Consider the following 24,693-nt stretch of genomic DNA (forward strand, 5'->3'; position numbering starts at 1 on the left):
CCACGTGAATGTGCAAACTCCATGTGGACAGCACCCGAGATTAGGATCGAACCGGGGGCTCTCTGGCGCAGTGAGAAGGCAACTCTTCCAGCTGCGCCACCGTGCTGCCCTGCGATCAAAGTTTGGCAAACTTGGCATAGTTATAAAACAAGGGAAAAGAAAACAGGAGAAAACTTCTCATTTGGGAAGCTTCGACATCTTCGACATCAATGTGAACTACAGAAGTGGACTGGGAGTTGGTATTTGAGGCTAAAACAGTGTGAGGGCAACAGAAGTCTTCAGAAGAAACTCGTGGGATTCAATCATAGAGTCATGGAGTCATACAGCATGGAAACAGGCCCTTTGGCCCAACATCCCCATGCTGTCCCAGTTGCCCCAACAACACTAGTCGCACCGGATTTGATCTTTACATCCTGATCTACTATCTACCTCATTGGGCTATCTTTACTCGGACTTTATCTTGCACTCAACATTTTCCCCTCTATCATGTATCCTTACACTGTGGACGGCTCGATTGTAATCATGTATAGTCTTTCTGCTGACTGGTTAGCACGCAACAAAAGCTTTTCACTGTACCTTGGTATGTGACGATAAACTGAAGTAAACTAACCTGAACTAAACCAAAATAAACAAGCGTGTAAAATATCCATCTTCTAGATGCGCTGGGACGCATCCTCAGTGATGTGACCTGGGGTCATCGGGAGTTCAGGGTCTCACAACATCAGACCACCTCGCCCAGGCGACCCAGCCGGGGTTGATCAGGCCCCGACTTGTGTCCCAGCAGCAACCGCCCACTGGTCAGCCATCTTAGTAACCACTCTGCAGGAGGTTGGGAGACTCTAGTGCGTGGAGGGACTGGGCTCTGTGGGGTGAGTCCTGGCCGGGCGCCTCCTGCGCCTCACCAGGTTCAAGACCTCTTTCTCCTTCTCCGAGCATTTCATTCTCGCCTGATGGATGTTTAGGCCGAGGTGGTTCATTAGGCCTTTCCGTAGCTTTATTGGGTGACTTTCTCACGAAAGACACAGACTGGGGTGTTAACCCATCTTGCCCCGGGTGCCGACTTTCCGTGCCGTCAACTGTCTCTCCAGTAGTAAACTAACTCAACAAATGCAAAGAGATGAATTTTAACTTAGTTTATTATTGTCACTTGTACCAAGGTACAATGATTTTTTTTTAGTGCTATCCAGTCAAACATAGATTATACATGAATACTGTATTTCACACCTTTCCCTTCCATATCTCTTTGTCTACCCCTCCCCCGACTCTCAGTCCGAAGAAGGGTCTTGACACTAAACGTCACCCATTCCTTCTCTCCAGAGATGCTGCGTGTTCTACTGAGTCACTCCAGCATTTTGTGTCTTCTTTTCACACATGAATATGAACAATCCACCAACAGTGCACGTGTATCCAACTCTCTCTTGATGTATTCGAGAGAGAGTAAGATTTAGCTCATAGGGCTAACGGAATCAAGGGATATGGGGAGAAGGCAGGAATGAGTTACTGATTTTGGATGATCAGCCATTTTGGCGACCTCCCCGTGGTGAGTCCTGTCGACTGACTTCATCAGGCGAACAACAACAAACAAAGATAGCAGCAGAAAAACAATGAACAAAAAACAGCTTGCAGCCCTAATTCAACCTCAGTCGTCGCAGCTTACAGCCCTAATGCAACCTCAGTCGTCGCAGCTTACAGCCCTAATGCAACCTCAGTCCTTGCAGCTTGCAGCCCTAATGCAACCTCAGTCGTTGCAGCTTGCAGTCCTAATGCAACCTCAGTCGTTGCAGCTTGCAGCCCTAATGCAACCTCAGTCGTTGCAGCTTGCAGCCCTAAAGCAATCTCAGTCGTCGCAGCTTGCAGCCCTAATGCAACCTCAGTTGCCGCAGCTTGGCGCCAACCTGGAGCAGGCGGTCTTTATCGGGCGGGCACCTACGGATGGCGAACCGCATGGCATCACCCTGCTGCAGCTGAATGCAGAAGGCCTAACTGGCTATAGCACCTGGAGGGCGTTTCATAACTTCTGCTGCCTCAAACGCAAGAAGAAGAAGCCATGATCATATTGAATGGGCGTTCTGGCTTGAAGGGCCGAATGGCCTACTCCTGCACCTATTTTCTGTTTTTATGTTTCTATATTTGGGAATTGAAACCACGGTGGGACATCTCAGTTCTCAGGGACTTCGAGACCTAGGAAATTCTGGAAAAGAGAGCGATCCAGGGCCACAGTATATATTATTCCGTGAACGTGGTCCCCAAGATGGCGGCCGAGCCAGGCGACTCTCTGCGCGCTGGTCCCTGAAGTGGATCTGCAATCACGCATTACAGCCGCTCCACTCTTTTAAACCTCGACTGCACACTGTTAGTGATAATTTACTGAACTGTATGCAAAAAAAAGATAGTCCAATGAGGTAGATAGTAGGTCAGGGTGTAAAAAAAAGCTATACACTGTGGACGGCTCGATTGTAATCACGTATTGTCTTTCCGCCTACTGGATAGCACGCAACAAAAACTTTCCACTGTACATGTGGCAATAAACAAAACTGCAAACAAGTAAACAGGGTGGTGCAGGCATGTTTGCTGGTGGAGGGAATTTGAGTGCTTGAACCGCACCCTAAATCATAGGGTCCTATGAGTAGAATTGGATTATTCGGCCCATCGAGTCTACTCCGCCATTCAATCATGGTTGATGAATCTTTCCCTCTTAATCCCATTCTCGCATTCTCCTGACATCCGTACTAATCAATAATCTGGCCATCAGGTGGGGCCCAGGTATCCTCTTAATGTTGGCTCAGCACTCAAAGAAAATCTTATTTAGCGGTATGAACATTGACGTCCAATTTCAGGTAGTCCTTGCTTTCTCCTTCCTTCCCCTCCCCTTCCCAGCTCTCAACTATCCTTGATCGGACTTTGCTGGCTTTACCTTGCACTAAACGTTATTCCCTTATCATGTATCCCACAGCCCACTGTCTCCGCCTCTTCCTTTCTTCTTCCTGCCCCCCCCCCCCCCTGCGGTGTCGGAAAGGCCACTTCCCCATTTACTATGTGAAGGGGTGTCATAGCCAGATTCCTCTTATCATACAATTAATCAATCCCCTTGCATTGTGTTTACAGACACCCTACAGTTTCTTCCCAGCTGTTACCAGGCAACTGAACCATCCTACCACAAGCAGAGAGCAGTGCTGAACTACTATCAACCTCATTGGTGACCCTCGGGCTATCCTTGATCGGACTTTGCTGGCTTTACCTTGCACTAAACGTTATTCCCTTATCATGTATCTGTACACTGTAAATGGCTCAATTGTAATCATGTATTGTCTTTCCGCTGACTGGATAGCATGCAACAATTGCTTTTCACTGCAACTCGGTACATGTGACAATAAACTAAACTGAACTGAGACTGAACTGAGAATATCTGGAAATTATAAGAAAATTAAACTAAACTGAGAACTGAGAAACTGGGAACTTTATCCTTGCTCCAGCTTGCAATCTAAACTTCTCTAATCTTTTCTAACATCATCTTTACATTGCCGTAGCTATGTTGGCCTCATTTCTCATTCGCTGGTCAACGGAAACCGCGTTCATCGGCCCCTGGGTGTGCAGAGCCCGCGGCTGGGGCCCGGGTCGGCACCACAGAAGCATCCTGAGCGGTCCCAGTGGTGATAGTGGGGAGGTCGGCGCGGCGGTCGATGATGGCGCCGACCGGCAGACGAGGGTGGACCACGTGGAAGTGAGGATGGTGCTGCTGCCGGGGGGGAAGGAACAAAGGAGGTCCCGGAGTGGGGGGGGGGGGGGACCACCATGAGGGAAGGGAGTGAACAAAGGGGGACCTGGCACGGGGGTACGTTGTCACTGTAAGCACCCTTTACATGGCCACTATTTGCATACTTCACTGTGACTTGTCATATGGGAGAATAAAGTATTCAGTCATTCATTATCCCCCAGCCTAGTTCTCCGACTATTTTCACTGTGCTCATGACTGCACGCCTCGTTGTCACCTTCCCCTCAGCTAACAATGTACCATTCTACATTTCCCTGGATCACCATCCCCTTTGATCTGTGTTTTCACACCTTACCCTTCCATATCTTCAGTCTCCCTCTCCCCTGACTCTCAGTCCGAAGAAGGGTCTCGACCCGAGATGTCACCTATTCCTTCTCTCCGGCGATGCTGCCTGTCCTGCTGAGTTGCTCCAGCACTTTGTTTCTGTATTCGGTGTAAACCAGCATCTGCAGTTCCTTCCTGAACCCCTGCCCTTACAACAACTGGGACTTGAAGATGGCACAAACTGGAGTACTGCTGTACACTTGTACTGTACCTGCGATTCATGTGCTGAACTGTACACAAAAATGAATTACACTGTACCTCGGTACATAGAAACATAGAAAATAGGTGCAGGAGTAGGCCATTCGGCCCTTCGAGCCTGCACTGCCATTCGATATGATCATGGCTGATCATCCAACTCAGTATCCCATCCCTGCCTTCTCTCCATACCCCCTGATCCCTTTAGCCACAAGGGCCACATCTAACTCCCTCTTAAATATAGCCAATGAACTGGCCTCAACTACCTTCTGTGGCAGAGAATTCCACAGATTCACCACTCTCTGTGTGAAAAATGATTTTCTCATCTCGGTCCTAAAAGACTTCCCTCTTATCCTTAAACTGTGACCCCTAGTTCTGGACTTCCCCAACATCGGGAACAATCTTCCTGCATCTAGCCTGTCCAACCCCTTAAGAATTTTGTAAGTGTGACAAATAGGTGGCACGGTGGCGCAGAGCCAGAGACCTGGTTCGATCCTGACTATGGGTGCTGTCTGTACAGAGTTTGCACGTTCTCCCCGTGACCTGTGTGGCTTTTCTCTGAGATCTTCGGTGTCCTCCCACACTCCAAAGACGTGCAGGTTTGTAGGTTAATTGGCTTCGGTAAAAATTGTAAATTGTCCCTAGTGTGCGTATGTGCAGGGATCGCTGGTCGGCGCAGACTGGGTGGGCCGAAGGGCCTGTTCCCATGCTGTATCTCTAAACTAAACTAAATAAAGAACCATACACGTAAAATAAAGTGCAGTGTAGTCACAAAACCATGGGTTGGGCAGTATTTTCATTACTGACGTTCCTGTTCTCACGTCGTGGTGAGAAGGGGTAGGAAATACAAGTCAGCTTGCCTTGGTGCTGCAATGGTCATACAGAGGAAGTTTCTCCACTCTGCTCGAATCTTTCACCATGGTGTGTGCAGGAGGGCTGATTCAGGAAGAAGTCCTGTTACCCCATCAGTGAGGTGCTTGGAACCTGCACACTCATCTCTCCGCTGCCATCATGTAGAAGGTACAGGAGCCTGGAATCTGCAACATCCAGATTCAGGAACAGCTACTTCCCCACAGCCATCAGGGTCTTGGTGAGACCGCACCTGGAGTATTGCGTACAGTTTTGGTCTCCTAATCTGAGGAAAGACATTCTTGCCATAGAGGGAGTACAGAGAAGGTTCACCAGACTGATTCCTGGGATGGCAGGACTTTCATATGAAGAAAGACTGGATAGACTCGGCTTGTACACGCTAGAATTTAGAAGATTGAGGGGGGATCTTATAGAAACTTACAAAATTCTCAAGGGGTTGGACAGGCTAGATGCAGGAAGATTATTCCCGATGTTGGGGAAGTCCAGAACTAGGGGTCACAGTTTAAGGATAAGAGGGAAGTCTTTTAGGACCGAGATGAGAAATCATTTTTTACAGGGAGTGGTGAATCTGTGGAATTCTCTGCCACAGAAGGTAGTTGAGGCCAGTTAATTGGCTATATTTAAGAGGTAGTTAGATGTGGCCCTTGTGGCTAAAGGGATCAGGCGGTATGGAGAGAAGGCAGGGATGGGATACTGAGTTGCATCCAGCCATGATCATATTGAATGGCGGTGCAGGCTCGAAGGGCCGAATGGCCTACTCATGCACCTATTTTCTATGTTTCTATCAGACTATTAAACACAACTTCAAACAAACTATGAACTATAACAACCTATTGCACTTTATCAGTTTATTTATGTGTGTATATATATATTCTATGGTATATGGACACACTGATCTGACCTGTATTTATGTCTACAATATTCTGTTGTACTGCAGCAAGCAAGAATTTCATTGTCCTATCTGGGACACATGACAATACACTCTCTTGATTTGACCCTTGCCTCCCTATCCCATGCTCTGAAACCTCTCACACCTCCCTAGTCGAAACATAGAAACATAGTAAAAATAGGTGCAGGAGTAGGCCATTCGGCCCTTCGTGTCAGCACCGCCATTCTATATAATCATCCCAAATCAGTACCCCGTTCCTGCATTTTCCCCATAATCCCTTGCGTGAAGGATAGTGTTAGTGTGCGGGGATCGCTGGTCGGTGCGGACTCTGTGGGCCGAATGGCCTGTTTCTGCGCTGTATCTCTAAAAACCTCCAATTCTTTAGTTCAGTTTAGTTTAGTGATACAGCGTGAAAACAGGCCCCTCGACCCACCGAGTCCGCGCCGACTAGCGATTCCCGCACACTTGACACTATCCTGCACGCATTAGGGACAATTTACAATTGTACCAAGCCAATTAACCTACAAATCCGTACGTCTTTGGAGTGTGGGAGAAAACCGGAGATCCTGGAGAAAACCCACGCAGGTCACGGGGAGATCGTGCAAACTCTGTACAGCCAGCACCCGTGGTCAGGAATGAACCCGGGTCTCCTGAGCTGTGAGGCAGCAACTCTACCGCTGCACCGCCCTTGTCCATAGACAACAGTTCCAGAGACAGAGTCCAGTGTCCGAAATGGGTTAGAGGTGAATCGGACAGTGGTGGGGTTCAGGCACAGTCAACTCGGAAAGTTTGGAGTGCAGTAGCTCTGGCACAATGGTGTTGAATGCAGAGCTAAAATCAACAAACAGGATCCTCGCATAGGTCCCCTGCCGGTCTAGGTGCTGTGTCTAGGATGAAGTGCAGGCCCAGGCTGACTGCATCATCCACAGATCTATTGGCTCGATATGCAAACTGCAGAGGGTCCAGCAGGGAGTTTGTGATATTTTTCAGCTTGGTCAGCACAAGCCTTTCGAGTGTCCTCATGACTACAGAGGTCAGTGCGACAGGCCTGTAGTCATTAAGACAAGTAACCCTTGCCTTTTTGGGTACAGGGACAATAGTGGAGACTTTGATGCAGGCAGGGACAGTACATGTTTGCAGGGACTGGTTAAAAATGTCTGTATAAATTGTTGTTTGGCACAGGGCTTGAGAGTAGAGGGGGAAACGTTGTCAGGTCCTGGAGGTTTCCGGTGTGTTCGAGAAAATGTGTTCGAGAAAATGATACATCTTCAGTGTCAGACTCAAAGCCTCTTGCTTCACACCATCGGCCTTTCTTATCGTCATTGCCGCATGAGAATCATCTTCCGTTGTGATGGTGAAACATCCACACCTCAGGTTCCTTCCTGTTTTGCAGTAACTACACTCAGATGCTGAAGGGTCCGTGGAGTGATGAGATCTGGATTGCCGCTGAGCTGGTATGAAGAGAATTCTGCTGATAGCGCTGTTGAGTAAGTCTCGCTTACTTACGCCGTTCGATCCCCTCTTATTTGTGGGCAACTGATGGACGGGAGGGTTGCAGGGGAGGGAGGGAATGAGACGACGACTGCACTGTGAACTGAAAACATGCTGTACGTATAATTTGTAACAAGCTGGATAGACTGGCTTGGGAGGGGCACCTTGTCTCTGGGTTGAAAGATGTTGAAGTTTCGTTTAAGGTCAGACACAAAACGCTGGAGTAACTCACTGTTGATGTCTTGTTTTCACACCTTACCCTTCCTTATCTCTGACTCTGTCCGAAGACGGGTCTCGACCCAAAATGTCACCCATTCCTTCCCTCCAGAGAAATTGAACCGGGTCTCTGGCGCTGTGAGGCAGCAACTCTACCGCTGGGCCACCGTGCTGCCTAGTAAGGAATAAGTAACCATAAGTACTGTTTGTGTCAAATGAGCAATTTTCTCTTTCTTTCCTCACTCTCTCTAGTTTTATACATTGTTTTTGTTTGGAGCAAACCTAAAGATAAGGAACATGGTTCCGATAGGGGTAAGTAATGGGAATAACTAGAATGTTTCAAAATTTCATACCAAAATAATATTTCTATTTTACATAATATACCAAAATGATTACTTTTCAATAGATGCTGTTGAGTTCTAATTACAAGATATTCAACTTGTTATATAAAAATATACAAAGTGCTGGAGTAACTCAGCGGGTCAGGCAGCATCTCTGGAGAAACGGAATAGGTGACGTTTCAGGTCGAGATCCTTCTTCAGACCTATGACTATCTTCAGTCTGAAGAAAGTCCTGACCCGAAACATCACCTATTCTGTTTTCTCCAGAGATGCTGCCTGACCTGCTGAGTTACTCCAGCTACTTGTGTCTATGTTCAGTTTTAACCAGCATCTGCAGTTCCTTCCTATGGAGGGAAATGAGATGATGTTTCTGGTCGGGATCCTTCTTTAGACTGATGTTGTGGGGGGAGAAAGAGGGAAAGGTGAAGTGGATGCGGGACAGAGCCTGGGGAGTGATAGGTGGATACAGGTGGGGTCGACTGGCAGATGGGTGGAAATAGTGACAAAGGCCAGAGGTGAAGAGGAGACAAGAGGGGGAGGGAGGAGGAGGCGTGAAGGGGGAGGGGGAGGGCAATGAGGAGGGGGAGGGAGAGGGGGGTGATGTGGAAGTGGAGGGGGATGGGGAGGGGGTGGGGAGGGAGAAGGGGTGGGAGGGAGGGAGGAGGGGGGGCAGGAGGGATGTTGTAGGTTTAAAGCTCAACATCATTCTTGTGTTACAGGAAACGGTGGAACGAAGGGCAAACCAGGTAATGTGAGGGGGGAGGATCAAGGGGGGGCTGAGGGTGGGAGAGGGAAGTGAGGCATTGGAGGGGGTGTTGTACGACGGGGGTGGTTGAGGGAGGGGGCTGCGTGAGAGAAAGGAGGTTTTGGAGGGAGAGGGAAGGGAACGAGGGGGCAGGGAGAGGACAGAGGGAGAGGGAGAGGGGGTCGTGGAGGGGACGGGAGACCAGGTAATGTGGGGGGTGGGGTGTCAAGTGTGTCGGGGGGGGGGTGTCAGGGTGGGAGTGGGAAGTGGGGAGATGGGGGGAGGGAGGGAAGTTGTGGGTTTAAAGCTCAACGTCATTCTTGATAAACATGGTAATGTGGGGGAGGGGGGTCATGAGGGGGGTCATGAGGGGGGGTCATGAGGGGGGTTCATGAGGGGGGTCATGAGGGGGGTCATGAGGGGGGGTCATGAAGGGGTTCATGAGGGGGGTCATGAGGGGCGTCATGAGGGGGGGTCATGATGGGGGTCATGATGGGGGTCATGAGAGGGGTCATGAGGGGGGTCATGAGGGGCATCATGAGGGTGGGCCATGGGGGGGTCATGAGGGGGGTCATGAGGGGGGTCATGGGGGGTCATGAGGGGGGTCATGAGGGGGGGTCAGCTGAGGGTGGCTCTAAAAAACCCTGCAAAGGTAACAAACTGGATGCAAATGCTCATTCCGTATCAGCCCTGCAGTTATCAGATCTCTGGTGCTAAACGGCAACACCGAAGCAGATTAAGATACAAACCTGTACACCTTTGGAGTGTGGGAGGAATCCGGAGCATCCGGAGAAAACCCACGCAGGTCACGGGGAGAACGGACATCACCCGCAGTCAGGATCGAACCTGGGTCTCTGGCGCTGTGTTATGCCCCTGTCCCACTTAGGAAACCTGAACGCGGCGCAAAGTCTCCAGAGGTTTCCATTCAGGTTTCCTAAGTGGGGGGTGATGAGGGAGGGGGATAGGGAGGGGGTGGTGGAGGGAGAAGGGGTGGGAGGGAGGGAGGGAGGGGAAGGAGGGATGTTGTAGGTTTAAAGCTCAACATCATTCTTGTGTTACAGGAAACGGTGGAACGAAGGGCAAACCAGGTAATGTGAGGGGGGAGGATCAAGGGGGGGGCTGAGGGTGGGAGAGGGAAGTGAGGCATTGGAGGGGGTGTTGTACGACGGGGGTGGTTGAGGGAGGGGGCTGCGTGAGAGAGAGGAGGTTTTGGAGGGAGAGGGAAGGGAACGAGGGGGCAGGGAGAGGACAGAGGGAGAGGGAGAGGGGGTCGTGGAGGGGACGGGAGACCAGGTAATGTGGGGGGTGGGGTGTCAAGTGTGTCGGGGGTGGGGGAGGGGGGGGGTGTCAGGGTGGGAGTGGGAAGTGGGGAGAGGGGGGGAGGGAGGGAAGTTGTGGGTTTAAAGCTCAACGTCATTCTTGATAAACATGGTAATGTGGGGGAGGGGGGTCATGAGGGGGTCATGAGGGGGGGTCATGAGGGGGGGTCATGAGGGGGGTCATGAGGGGGGTCATGACGAGGTTCATGAGGGGGGTCATGAGGGGGTCATGAGGGGGGTCATGATGGGGGTCATGATGGGGGTCATGAAGGGGTCATGAGGGGGGTCATGAGGGGTGTCATGAGGGTGGGCCATGGGGGGTCATGAGGGGGGTCTTGAGGGGGGGTCATGAGGGGGGTCATGAGGGGGGTCATGGGGGGTCACGAGGGGGGATCAGCTGAGGGTGGCTCTAAAAAACCCTGCAAAAGTAACAAACTGGATGCAAATGCTCATTCCGTATCAGCCCTGCAGTTATCAGATCTCTGGTGCTAAACGGCAACACCGAAGCAGATTAAGATACAAACCTGTACACCTTTGGAGTGTGGGAGGAATCCGGAGCATCCGGAGAAAACCCACGCAGGTCACGGGGAGAACGGACATCACCCGCAGTCAGGATCGAACCTGGGTCTCTGGCGCTGTTATGCCCCTGTCCCACTTAGGAAACCTGAACGGAAACCTCTGGAGACTTTGCGCCCCACCCAAGGTTTCCGTGCGGTTCCCGGAGGTTTTTGTCAGTCTCCCTACCTACTTCCACTACCTGCAACCTCCGGCAACCACCTGCAACCGCACGGAAACCGCACGGAAACCTTGGGCGGGGCGCAAAGTCTCCAGAGGTTTCCGTTCAGGTTTCCTAAGTGGGACAGGGGCATAAGGCAGATGGGTGGAAATAGTGACAAAGGCCAGAGGTGAAGAGGAGACAAGAGGAGGAGGAGTGAAGGGGGAGGGGGAGGGCAATGAGGAGGGGGAGGGAGAGGGGGGTGATGAGGGAGGGGGATAGGGAGGGGATGGTGGATGGAGAAGGGGTGGGAGGGAGGGAGGGAGGGGAAGGAGGGATGTTGTAGGTTTAAAGCTCAACATCATTCTTGTGTTACAGGAAACGGTGGAACGAAGGGCAAATCAGGTAATGTGAGGGGGGAGGATCAAGGGGGGGCTGAGGGTGGGAGAGGGAAGTGAGGCCTTGGAGCGGGTGTTGTACGAGGGGGGTGGTTGAGGGAGGGGGCTGCGTGAGAGAAAGGAGGTTTTGGAGGGAGAGGGAAGGGAACGAGGGGGCAGGGAGAGGACAGAGGGAGAGGGAGAGGGGGTCGTGGAGGGGACGGGAGACCAGGTAATGTGGGGGGTGGGGTGTCAAGTGTGTCTGGGGTGGGGGAGGGGGGGGGGTGTCAGGGTGGGAGGGGGAAGTGGGGAGGGGGGGGGAGGGAGGGAAGTTGTGGGTTTAAAGCTCAACGTCATTCTTGATAAACATGGTAATGTGGGGGAGGGGGGTCATGAGGGGGGTCATGAGGGGGGGTCATGAGGGGGGTCATGAAGAGGTTCATGAGGGGGGTCATGAGGGGGTCATGAGGGGGGTCATGATGGGGGTCATGATGGGGGTCATGAGAGGGGTCATGAGGGGGGTCATGAGGGGTGTCATGAGGGTGGGCCATGGGGGGTCATGAGGGGGGTCATGAGGGGGGTCTTGAGGGGGGGTCATGAGGGGGGTCATGAGGGGGGTCATGGGGGGTCACGAGGGGGGGTCAGCTGAGGGTGGCTCTAAAAAACCCTGCAAAAGTAACAAACTGGATGCAAATGCTCATTCCGTATCAGCCCTGCAGTTATCAGATCTCTGGTGCTAAACGGCAACACCGAAGCAGATTAAGATACAAACCTGTACACCTTTGGAGTGTGGGAGGAATCCGGAGCATCCGGAGAAAACCCAAGCAGGTCACGGGGAGAACGGACATCACCCGCAGTCAGGATCGAACCTGGGTCTCTGGCGCTGTTATGCCCCTGTCCCACTTAGGAAACCTGAACGGAAACCTCTGGAGACTTTGCGCCCCACCCAAGGTTTCCGTGCGGTTCCCAAAGGTTTTTGTCAGTCTCCCTACCTGCTTCCACTACCTGCAACCTCCGGCAACCACCTGCAACCGCACGGAAACCGCACGGAAACCTTGGGCGGGGCGCAAAGTCTCCAGAGGTTTCCGTTCAGGTTTCCTAAGTGGGACAGGGGCATAAGGCAGATGGGTGGAAATAGTGACAAAGGCCAGAGGTGAAGAGAAGACAAGAGGAGGAGGAGTGAAGGGGGAGGGGGAGGGCAATGAGGAGGGGGAGGGAGAGGGGGGTGATGAGGGAGGGGGATAGGGAGGGGATGGTGGATGGAGAAGGGGTGGGAGGGAGGGAGGGAGGGGAAGGAGGGATGTTGTAGGTTTAAAGCTCAACATAATTCTTGTGTTACAGGAAAGGGTGGAACGAAGGTCAAACCAGGTAATGTGAGGGGGGAGGATCAAGAGGGGGCTGAGGGTGGGAGAGGGAAGTGAGGCGTTGGAGGGGGTGTTGTACGAGGGGGTGGTTGAGGGAGGGGGCTGCGTGAGAGAAAGGAGGTTTTGGAGGGAGAGGGAAGGGAACGAGGGGGCAGGGAGAGGACAGAGGGAGAGGGAGAGGGGGTCGTGGAGGGGACGGGAGACCAGGTAATGTGGGGGGTGGGGTGTCAAGTGTGTCTGGGGTGGGGGGGGGGGTTGTCAGGGTGGGAGTGGGAAGTGGGGAGATGGGGGGAGGGAGGGAAGTTGTGGGTTTAAAGCTCAACGTCATTCTTGATAAACATGGTAATGTGGGGGAGGGGGATCATGAGGGGGGTCATGAGGGGGGTCATGAGGGGGGTCATGAGGGGGTCATGAGGGGGGGTCACGAGGGGGGGTCAGCTGAGGGTGGCTCTAAAAAACCCTGCAAAGGTAACAAACTGGATGCAAATGCTCATTCCGTATCAGCCCTGCAGTTATCAGATCTCTGGTGCTAAACGGCTACACCGAAGCAGATTAAGATACAAACCTGTACACCTTTGGAGTGTGGGAGGAATCCGGAGCATCCGGAGAAAACCCACGCAGGTCACGGGGAGAACGGACATCACCCGCAGTCAGGATCGAACCTGGGTGTCTGGCGCTGTGTTATGCCCCTGTCCCACTTAGGAAACCTGAACGGAAACCTCTGGTGACTTTGCGCCCCACCCAAGGTTTCCGTGCGGTTCCCGGAGGTTTTTGTCAGTCTCCCTACCTGCTTCCACTACCTGCAACCTCCGGCAACCACCTGCAACCTCCGGGAACCGCACGGAAACTTTGGGTGGGGCGCAAAGTCTCCAGAGGTTTCCATTCAGGTTTCCTAAGTGGGACAGGGGCATAATAGGCAGCAACTCTTTTAATCTCTTTCACTCAGAGGGTGGTGGATAAATGGAAGGAGCTGCCAGAGGAGATAGCTGAGTCAGATACTTATCTGCTCTAAACTCCATTAACCATTCCTCAGTCCACTTGCCCAACTGATCAAGATCCCCGCTGTAATTTTGGATAACCATCTTCGCTGTGTACAATACCACCCACTTTAGTTTCATCCACAAACGTACTAATCACCGAACCGCAGATGCTGCTTTAAAAAGACACAAACAGCTGGAGTAACTCAGCGGGTCAGGCAGCATCACTGGAGTAAAGGATTGGGTGACGTTTCGGGTCGAGACCCTTCTTCAGACAGCAGTCCTCAGAAGGGTCTCGACCCGAAACGTCGCCCATTCCTTCCCTCCAGTGATGATGACTGTTGAGACCCTTCTTCAAACTGAGAGTCAGGGGAAAGGGAAACGTACTTGGTCGTGATTTGTACATTCTCATCTTCTCTCTTTTATACAGGTAAACATTTATGTGACGTAGAACACGGAATGTGTAGTCCAAATGGCAGCTGTCGTCGTAGGGGCGAAGGTTACATCTGCATCTGTAACTCAAAGAATTCAGAAAAGGGTGGTTCTGAAAGACCCTGCATAGGTAACAAACTGGATCAAAATGTTCATTCCGTATCAGACCTGCCGTTATCAGATCTCTGGTGTGGGGGGGCAAACGACATTCGCTGGCCTATTTTCCCCCTCGAAATTATTTATTTTAGTTTTTTTTAGTTCAGAGATACAGCGCGGAAACCGGCCCTTCAGCCGACCGAGTCCGCACCGGTCAGTGATCCCTGCACATTAACACTATCCTACACACACCAGGGACAATTTACAACATTACTGATGCCAATTAACCTACAAAACCTACATTGATACCAAGCCAATTAACCTGTAATCCTGTACGTCTTTGGAGTGTGGGGGGGACCGGGGATCTGGGAGAAAACCCACGCGGTTCACGGGGAGAACGTGCAAACTCCGTACAGACAGCGCCCGTAGTCGGGATCGAACCCGTGTCTCTGGCGCTGTGAGGCAGCAACTCTACCGCTGCGCCACTGGGTTTGGACCTGAAGTGTCCTCTCCAAGGTGTTTGTTTTGCACAGAGAGTGGCGGGTGTATGTAAATGCTGCCGGGGGTGGTGGTGGAGGCGGCTACAATGCTGGAGTAACTCAGCGTGTCAGGCAACATCTCTGGAAAGAAGGAATGGGCGATGTTTCGGGTCGAGATCCTCCTTCTTAGCGCCAGAGGCCCGGGTTCGATCCTGACCTCGGGTGCTGCCTGTGTGGAGTCTGCGCATACTCCTTGTGACCGCGTGGCTTTCCTCCGGGTGCTCCGGTTTCCTCCCACATCCCAAAGACCAGCAGGTTTGCAGGAACAACATTCTTTGTTTTGTATACAATAAACAAGGTATGCAAAGGGTGGCCATTCAAAGGTCGCAGACGTGTTCGATGCAGTCCCCAATGATCCGTCTTTGTTCTCTGTGTATCCCCGTCCCATCTCCGGCACCCACTACTCACCAGCCGTCGGGTTGCACTTGGCTCGGCAGCGCTTCGGTAACAGTCGCGGGTGACTTATTGTTGAATTCTCTTTACTTTGCAGATATAAAATGCCCTTCGGACATGGACGACGCGAAATGTTCAAAAACCCCGGTACGTGAGCACGGCTTCTCTGATCAGTTCAGCCTATTTTGTGCGGAGATGTCAAATCCACGGCAGAGCTGGCCTCTCAGCTCCTCAATAAATACAAGGCTGATTTGTTCAGTAACCCCAAACTCCACATTCCTTCACTGCCCTTCCCTTACACCGCCCTCCCCCCTCCTTCCCCTGTTGTTTTCCACACCTATATCCCCCCCATTCCCACCCACCTCCGATTCCCCCATCTTTCACTTTTCACCAACCCCCCTCCCCATAATTTCCCACCTGTATTACCTATATCAATACCAATTAAATATATTAGTGCCTAGACCTAAACACTTCCGTAAATGTGGAGAGGTCACGGGCAGAAAGTGCAAACTCCACACAGACAGCACCCGCAGTCAGGATCAAACCCAGGTCTCTGGCACGGCAAGCGACCCCCGCACACTAACACTATCCCACACACACCAGGGACAATTTACAATTTTACCAAAGCCAATTAGCCTACAAACCTTTGTACGCCTTTGGAGTGTGGGAGGAAACCGGAGCACCCGGAGAAAACCCACGCAGGTCACAGGGAGAGCGTACAAACTAAATACATGCAGTCAGGATTAAACCCGGGTCTCTGGTGCTGTAAGACAGCAACTCTACCGCTGCGCCACTGTGCTGCCCCAAATATGTAAACAGATAACAAGCCACTCATCTTCCTTACAATTTTAAATATTTCCGACATCAGGATCTAACCTGCCTGTGTAGCAGGAACGGCAGATGCTGGTTTAAACGGGAGATAGACACAAAAAGCTGGAGTAATCCAGCGGGACAGGCAGCATCTCTGGAGAGAAAGAATGGTGACGTTTCGGGTCAAGACCCTTCCTCAGGCTTGTCAGGGAAAAGGGAATCTAGAGAGATACACAGTGCTGTAGAGATATGGAACAAATGAATGAAAGATATGCAAAAATGTAACGATGATGAAGGGAACAGGCCATTGCCAGCTGTTTGTGAGGTGAGAACGAGAAGCTGATGCGATGGGTGGGGGAGGGATGGAAAGAAAGGGAATGCAGGTTTTAAAAATATATATTTTTATTAGATGCAAACATATTATGGTAAAATATAATTACATATTATAGTAAAAACTTTTCATGTATATCAATCATACATTATTAAAATTTTCAATTGTGGATTGATTCTGCTTCTAGTTTATTTTTATATAGATAGTAAATAAGAGAGAAAGAGAGAGAAAAAAAAGAGAATTACAAATGTCAAAAAAGAAAAAAGAGTGGAATGAATTACTAATAATACGTCATTGGAGATAGGTTCGTAAATTATAAAGTATAACTTTTCATCTAATTGCAGGTTTTACAAGATTCTTGATTAATAATAATAATAATAAATTTTATTTATGGGCGCCTTTCAAGAGTCTCAAGGACACCTTACAAAAATTTAGCAGGTAGAGGAAAAGATTAGTACGGGTGTCTGGGGTTATGTGGAGAAGGCAGGAGAGTGGGGTTAGGAGGGAGAGATAGATCAGCCATGATTGAATGGCGGAGTAGACTTGATGGGCCGAATAGCCTAATTCTGCTCCTATCACTTATGACCTGATGAACCCACAGTGACTCCTGGAAGGGGCTTGGGCCACGATCAGGAATGAATAAGTTTATTGGCCAAGTATTCACATACAAGGAATTTGCCTTGGTGCTCCGCCCACAAGTGACAACATGACATACAGTGACAGTTTGGAAAGACACACCAAACATTAAACAATAATAATAAATGCAGACTTGCTAATTCTCCGTTTAATCTCTTTTCCCGTTTCATTCAGCAGGAGATGAAAAAAGACGAGAAGCTCTACTGCTTTATCAGTGAGTTTGCGTCTGACGTCAATAATGATTGTCGACAATATAAGCTGAATGATTCCAATGACCAGCTGTTGTTGGTGAGTGAGGTGAAGGTTTCTCCCATGTCTCGTTGGTCTCAAGCTAAACAACCCTTTGCTCAATCTGAAGATAGACACAAAATGCTGGAGTAACTCAGCGGGACAGGCAGCAACTCTGGAGAGAAGGAATGGGCAACGTTTCGCGTTGAGACCCTGCAAGAGTCTCGACCCGAAACATCGCCCATTCCTTCTCTCCAGAGATGCTGCCTCACATGCTAAGTTCTTATGCCCCTGTCCCACTTAGGAAACCTGAACGGAAACCTCTGGAGACTTTGCGCCCCACCCAAGGTTTCCGTGCGGTTCCCGGAGGTTGCAGGTGGTTGCCGGAGGTTGCAGGTAGTGGAAGCAGGTAGGGAGACTGACAAAAACTCCCGGGAACCGCACGGAAACCTTGGGTGGGGCGCAAAGTCTCCAGAGGTTTCTGTTCAGGTTTTCTAAGTGGGACAGGGGCATAACTCCAGCATTTTGTGTCTACAAGTCTACAAGGGATATGGGGAGAAGGCAGGCATGGGTTATTGATTGGGGACGATCAGCCATGATCACAATGAATGGCGGTGTGGGCCCGAAGGCCTGAATGGCCTCCTCCTGTTTCTATGAAATATGAGATGCTGTTCCTCCAATTTGCGTTCAGCCTCACTCTGACAGTGGAGGAGACCTAGGACAGAAAGGTCTGTGTAGGAATGGGAAGGAGAATTAAAGTGTCCAGCAACCGGGAGATTAGGTAGGTTCAGGCGAGCTGAGCGAAGGTGTTCCGTGAAACAATTGCCCAGTCTGCGTTTGGTTTCACATCTATAGTAGAGACTCTGTGCATCTACCTGATCTATTCCTCTCATGATTTTATACACCTCTATAATGGGACGACAGATGGCACAATGGGCTAAGTGTTCGGCTGGCAACCGGAAGGTAGCCGGTTCGAATCCCGCTTGGAGTGCATACTGTCGTTGTGTCCTTGGGCAAGACGCTTCACCCACCTTTGCCTGTGTGTGAATGTGTGTGAGTGATTGGTGGTGGTCGGAGGGGCCATAGGCGCAGAATGGCGGCCACGCTTCCGTCAGTCTGCCCCAGGGCAGCTGTGGCTACAGAAGTAGCTTACCACCACCGAGTGTGACTGAGGAGTGAATGAATAATGCGATGTAAAGCGCCTTGAGTATTAGAAAGGCGCTATATAAATCCCATCCATTATTATTATTATTATTATTATAAGATCACCCCTCATCCTCCTGTGTTCCAAGGAATAGAGTCCCAGTCTGCTCAACCACTCCCTATAGCTCACACCCTCTAGTCCTGGCAACATCCTTGTAAATCACCTCTGTTGTACCCTTTCCAGCTTGATAACATCTTGCCTATAACATGGTGCCCAAAACCGAACACCATACTCTAAATGACGCCTCACCAACGTCGTATACAACTGCTACATATCATGACTCAATAGTTTAGTTTGGAGATATGGCGCAGAAACGGGCGCTTCGACCCACCGAGTCTGCACCGACCAGCGATCCCCGCACACTAACACTATCCTACACACACTAGGAACAATTTACAATCTTTGTCGAAGCCAATAAACCTACAAAACTGCGGTGCGTGCAGGAGGAAGCCAGAGCACCCGGAGAAAACCCACGCAGTCACAAGGGGAACGTACAAACTCCGTGCAGACAGCATCCGTAATCCGTAGTCAGGATGGAACCCGGGTCTCTGGCACTGTGAGGCAGCAACTCTACCGCTCCAACAACTTACGGACCAGTACAACACAGAGGGAGGGTCAGTCAGCATCTCTGGAGAACATGGAGAGGTGACGTTTTGAATCGGGGCTCTTCTTCAGTTTGAACGCATCCATCACCTTTTTTTCTTCACAGAATATGTCGGGGGAAATCGACCAGATCATGGGGGACATGGGAATGTGGGAGAACATGGAGAAGGATCTGCGCAGGAATTCCAGCTACCTTCTGATGGGTGCTCTGGAGAATGCCATGTATATGACTGCTGTGAATCTGGACAAGGAACGATATAACTTAACCATGGAAAACTTTGGTAAGGCCGCACCAACCTGTAACCCATTGATCCACCATTCGGCCCATCAAGTCTACTCCGCCATTCAATCATGGCTGATCTATTCCTAACCCCATTCTCCTGCCTTAGTTCTCCCCATAACCCTTGACACCCGCACTAATCAGGAATCTGTTAGTTTAGTTTATTGTCACGTATACCGAAGTACAGTGATAATATATTCTTGTTTGTTGCGTGTTATCCAGTCAGCGGAGAGATTATACATAGTGTCATGCAGCATTGAAACGGACCCATCGGCCCAACTTGCCCACACCGACCAACATGTCCCATCTGTGTTTTGGCCCATATCTTCCAAACCTGTCCGATCCATGTACCTCCGTATAGACAGCACCCGTAGTAATGCCCCTGTCCCACTTAGGAAACCTCTGGAGACTTTGCGCCCCACCTAAGGTTTCCGTGCGGTTCCCGGAGGTTGCAGGTGGTTGCCGGAGGTTGCAGGTAGTGGAAGCAGGTAGGGAGACTGACAAAAACCTCCAGGACCCGCACGGAAACCTTGGGTGGGGCACAAAGTCTCCAGAGGTTTCCGTTCAGGTTTCCTAAGTGGGACAGGGGCATAAGGATCAAACTTGGGTCTCTGGCGATGAAAGGCAGGGACTCTACCACTGCGCCACCGTGCTGACCTTAAAAGGGGCAACATTTAACACAGATATATGGACATTCTTTTTACACAGAGGTGCCTGGAACCCGCTGCCAGGGGAGGTAGGGGGGAGGCAGATACGATCGTGGCGTTTAAGAGGTGGGGAATGGAGGGATGAGGATCATGTGCGGGCAGATAAGAGTTGGTCTTGGCATCAGATTCAGCACAGACGTTGTAGGCCGAAGGGCCTGTTCTAGTTGGATACTGTTCCATCTTCTACGTACTGTGTTTCAGAAATTGAAATGCAAGTTCTCAAGGACAAGGAAATTAATGTCAATGGAACGGTGACACTGTTGGCCAATGAGAATCAGATGGAATTCCACTGGGAAACACAGAAGTCGGAAGACCCCTCTGGTAAGATCCTCCCTCAGTGAGAAGATACTGTAAAGATGCAATCCTTGCATATCCTGTGTAACCCCTATGGACAGACCCAATAGTTTAGTTTAGTTTAGGGATACAGTGAAGAAACAGGCCCTTTGGCCCACTGTGCCGACCAGTGATCCCCCCACACTAATACTATCCCACACACATTAGGGACAATTTATAATTTTAACAAAGCCAATTAACCTGCCAACCTAAGATAGACACCAAAAGCTGGAGTAACTCAACTGGACAGGCAGCATCTCTGGGGAGAAGGAATGGGTGACGTTTCGTGGCAAGACCATTCTTCAGACTGGTTAAGGATAAGAGAAACGAGAGATATAAACGATGAGGTAGAGAGATAAAGAACAATGAATGAAAGATACTAAGTTACAGAGATAGGTTGAATAAGTTAGGTCTTTATTCTCTGGAGCGCAGAACGTTAAGGGGGGACTTGATAGAGGTCTTTAAAATGATGAGAGGGATAGACAGAGTTGATGTGATCAAGCTTTTCCCTTTGAGAATAGGGAAGCTTCAAACAAGAGGACATTACTTCAGAATTAAGGGACAGAAGTTTAGGGGTAACATGAGAGGGAACTTCTTTACTCAGAGAGTGGTAGCGGTGTGGAATGAGCTTCCAGTGGAAGTGGTAGCGGCAGGTTCGTTGGTATCATTTAAAAATAAATTGGATAGGCATATGGATGAGAAGGGAATGGAGGGTTATGGTATGAGTGCAGGCAGGTGGGACTAAGGGAAAAAAGTTGTTCGGCACGGACTTGTAGGGCCGAGATGGCCTGTTTCCGTGCTGTAATTGTTATATGGTTATATGGTTATATGGTTATATGCAAAAAGTAATTATACCAAAGGACACAGGCCATTGTTAGATGTATGTTGGGTGAAAACGAGAAGCTGGTGCGACTTGGGTGGGGAGAGGGATAGAGAGAGAGGGAATGCCGGGGCTACTTGAAGTGGGAGAAATTAATTTTCATACCACTGGTCATTCAACCTACAAACCTGTATGTCTTTGGAGTTTAGAGATACAGCGCGGAAACAGGCCCTTCGGCCCACCGAGTCCGCGCCGACCAGTGATTCCCGCACACAAACACTATCCTACACACACTAGGGACAATTTACAATTTTACCAAAGCCAATTAACCTACAAATCTTTGGACTGTGGGAGGAAACTGAAACTCCCGGAGAAAACCCACGCAGGTCACGGGGAGAACGTACAAACTCCGTACAGACAGCACCCATTGTCAGGATCGAACCCGGGTCTCTGGTGCTGTGAGGCAGCAACTCTACCGCTGCTCCACTGTGCTGCCCCTCGATCAGATATGACGCGCTGAGGGACTTCTACAAAGGTAACGTTTCTGGTCTTGCCCCCAAACAGAGTTTGCGGCAATCTCCTTCCTCGCTTGCAAGACGCTGGGCTCGCTCCTGGAGGTGAACGAGCTGGAGATGGCGAACAAGAAGTTCGGGAAGGAGTCCTTGCAGATGAATTCCAACTTGTTGATGGCCGTCATGACCACCACCAGCCAGGAGCTTCAGAACATCACCTTCACCATCAAAAACAATGAGGTGCTGACAGCGATTATTGGGGACTCACACACAGGGCAATGTGCAATGGATGTTACAGTGAGGGCTGTATCAGTGTTACAGTGTGGGGTGTATCAGTGAGGGGGGTATCAGTGTTGGTTAGGCCTGTGTGTTTGGGTGTGTGGCACTGCAGTAAGATATGGAAGGTTTATCGGTGCTGGTGAAGGAGGGGGTGATTAGATTTTGAGATCGTTAGATCATAAGCAATAGGAGCAGAATTAGGCCATTCAGCCCATCAAGTCTAATCTGCCATTTAATCATGCCTGATCTATCTCTCCCTCCCAACCCCATTCTCCTGCCTTCTCCCCGTAACCCCTAACACCCATTACTGAAGAAGGGTCTCGACCCAAAACGTCACCCATTCCTTCTCTCCAGAGATGCTGCCTGTCCCGCCCGCTGAGTTACTCCAGCTTGACATCATTTTTACCATGTGATGATTTTTCCACACATCGGCAGTCGTTGTTGGCTCAAGAGTAACTCGGGAGAGGAACTTGGTACATAGCAGAAATGAGAAGTAAACGGCAAACTTAGACATACACGTGGGAACTCGTTTAAACTCGTGAACATAAACTTGGAATCTCGTAGACAACCACGAGATTGATTTTTTCTTTCACTGGTGGGTGGACCCGCACCGTGAGACAGGGCCATTACTCCAGCTTTTTATGTTTGTCACCTGTACTGACCGATGTTGCTGTTGTTTGAGCCTCTGTGTTTGCGCGGCTGCCTTTGCCCGGCTGCAGGAGGATGCGGACGACTACACCGTGTGCGTTTACCTGCGCGAGGCTGACGACAGGATATTCTGGTCGACCCAGGGCTGCAGCAAGTTGCAGTCTACTCGCTCCCACACCACCTGCCGCTGCAGCCACCTCAGCAAGTTTGCCGTGCTGGTCGCCCTGTACAAGGTGGAGGTGAGAACCCGCGCCAAGGGACCTGGGGTGGGGGGAGGAGGGGAGAGGGTGGACATGGGCTGGGGACCCGCACAAGCTGCGTCAAGCTGCACACCAGCAGCCCTGCTGGTAAACGATGCAGCCCAGCTGGGAACTGCAGGCCCATGAGGTACAGACCAGTATCCCTGCTGGTAAGCGTAGCAGCCCCGCTGGGAGCCGCAGCCCCATGAGGTACAGACCAGCAGTCCTGCTGGTAAACGTCGCAGCCCTGCTGGGAACTGCAGGCCTGCTGGGAACAGCAACTCTACTGGTAAACATATGAAACCAGCTGGGAACAGAAGCCCATGAGCTGCACACAGGCAACCCTGCTGGTAAACATGGCAGCCCAGTTGGGAACGGCAGCTCTATGAGATGCACATTAGCAGCCCTACTGGTAAACGTGTAGAACCAGTTGGGAACCCTGACCACGGGTCCTGTCTGTACGGAATTTGTACGTTCTCTCCATGACATGTGTGGGCTTTCTCCAGGTGCTCCTCCCACACACTCCAAAGACGTACAGGTTTGTAGGCTAATCGGCTTGGTGTGAATGTAAATTGTCCCTAGTGTGTGTGGGATAGTGTTAGTGCGCGGGGATCGCTGGCTGGCGTGGACTCAGTGGGCCGAAGGGCCTGTTTCCGCGCTGTATCTCTAAAGTAAACCTGGGCTTGCTGGGGGCTCCTCAGAGTGGGATTTGTTGCCTGATCCCCTCAAAGCCTAACTCCAACACTGTTCCCTCCTGCCCCAGCTCAACTCTGCCCCCAGCTGGCCCCGTGAGAAGCCTACATTGCTGTTCTATGTACACAAAATTGCTGGGGAAACTCAGCGGGTGCAGCAGCATCTATGGAGCGAAGGAAATAGGCGACGTTTCGGGCCGAAACCCTTCGTTCTTTGTCAATATAGAGCAGCCACCCCCCATTTAAATACCACTCAAGTTCAAGTGAGTTTATTGTCATGTGTCCCTGTATAGGACAATGAAATTCTTGCTTTGCTTAAGCACACAGAAAATAGGCATTTACTACAAAACAGATAAATGTGTCCATATACCATGATATAAATATATACACACATGAATAAATAAACTGATGAAGTGCAAATAGCAGAAAGTGGTTATTAATAATCAGAGTTTTGTCCGAGCCAGGTTTAATAGCCTGATGGCTGTGGGGAAGTAGCTATTCCTGAACCTGGTTGTTGCAGTCTTCAGGCTCCTGTACCTTCTACCTGAAGGTAGCAGGGAGATGAGTGTGTGGCCAGGATGGTGTGGGTCTTATGATGATACTGCCAGCCTTTTTGAGGCAGCAACTGCGATAAATCCCCTCGATGGAAGGAAGGTCAGAGCCGATGATGGACTGGGCAGTGTTTACTTTTTGTAGTCTTTTCCTCTCCAGGGCGCTCAAATTGCCGAACCAAGCCACGATGCAACCGGTCAGTATGCTCTTGACTGTGCACCTGTAGAAGTAGAGAGAGTCTTCCTTGACAAACCGACTCTCCGTAATCTTCTCAGGAAGTAGAGGCGCTGATGAGCTTTTTTGATAATTGCGTTAGTGTTCTCGGACCAGGAAAGATCTTTAGAGATGTGCACGCCCAGGAATTTGAAGTTCTTGACCCTTTCAACAATCGACCCATTGATATAAATGGGGCTGTGGGTCCCCCTCCTACTCATTCCAAAGTCCACAATCAGTTCCTTGGTTTTGTTGGTGTTGAGCGCCAGGTTATTGCGCTGGCACCATATGGACAGTTGCTCGATCTCTCTTCTGTATTCCGATCAGTGATACGCCCCACAATAGTGGTGTCATCAGCGAACTTGATGATGGAGTTCGCACTGTGGTTGGCTACGCAGTCATGGGTATAGAGTGAGTACAGCAGGGGGCTGAGCACGCAGCCTTGAGGTGCTCCCGTGCTGATTGTTATTGAGGCTATTTTATTTTAGTTTAGAGATACAGCGTGGAAACCGGTCCCATGGCCCACTAAGTCCGCGCACATGAACACTATC

The 24,693-nt window shown here is 50.5% G+C and overlaps 1 protein-coding gene across 1 annotated transcript in view; it reads left to right on the forward strand.

Moving 5' to 3' along the window:
• Positions 1–3,529: 3,529 nt before the first annotated feature.
• Positions 3,530–24,693, forward strand: part of LOC116991867 (adhesion G protein-coupled receptor E3-like) — a 36,935-nt gene continuing 15,771 nt past the window's right edge. The window contains exons 1-12 of the mRNA XM_033050843.1: positions 3,530–3,721; positions 7,233–7,404; positions 8,818–8,844; positions 9,905–9,931; positions 11,256–11,282; positions 12,596–12,622; positions 15,153–15,202; positions 17,007–17,120; positions 18,974–19,148; positions 20,056–20,175; positions 21,572–21,759; positions 22,518–22,685. Of these exons, the coding sequence (XP_032906734.1) occupies positions 3,530–3,721; positions 7,233–7,404; positions 8,818–8,844; positions 9,905–9,931; positions 11,256–11,282; positions 12,596–12,622; positions 15,153–15,202; positions 17,007–17,120; positions 18,974–19,148; positions 20,056–20,175; positions 21,572–21,759; positions 22,518–22,685 (1,287 nt within the window). The remainder of the gene's footprint in view (positions 3,722–7,232; positions 7,405–8,817; positions 8,845–9,904; positions 9,932–11,255; positions 11,283–12,595; positions 12,623–15,152; positions 15,203–17,006; positions 17,121–18,973; positions 19,149–20,055; positions 20,176–21,571; positions 21,760–22,517; positions 22,686–24,693) is intronic.

The sequence above is a fragment of the Amblyraja radiata genome, chromosome 35 (genome assembly GCF_010909765.2).
Source record: "Amblyraja radiata isolate CabotCenter1 chromosome 35, sAmbRad1.1.pri, whole genome shotgun sequence".
In the NCBI taxonomy this organism is placed as follows: domain Eukaryota; kingdom Metazoa; phylum Chordata; class Chondrichthyes; order Rajiformes; family Rajidae; genus Amblyraja; species Amblyraja radiata.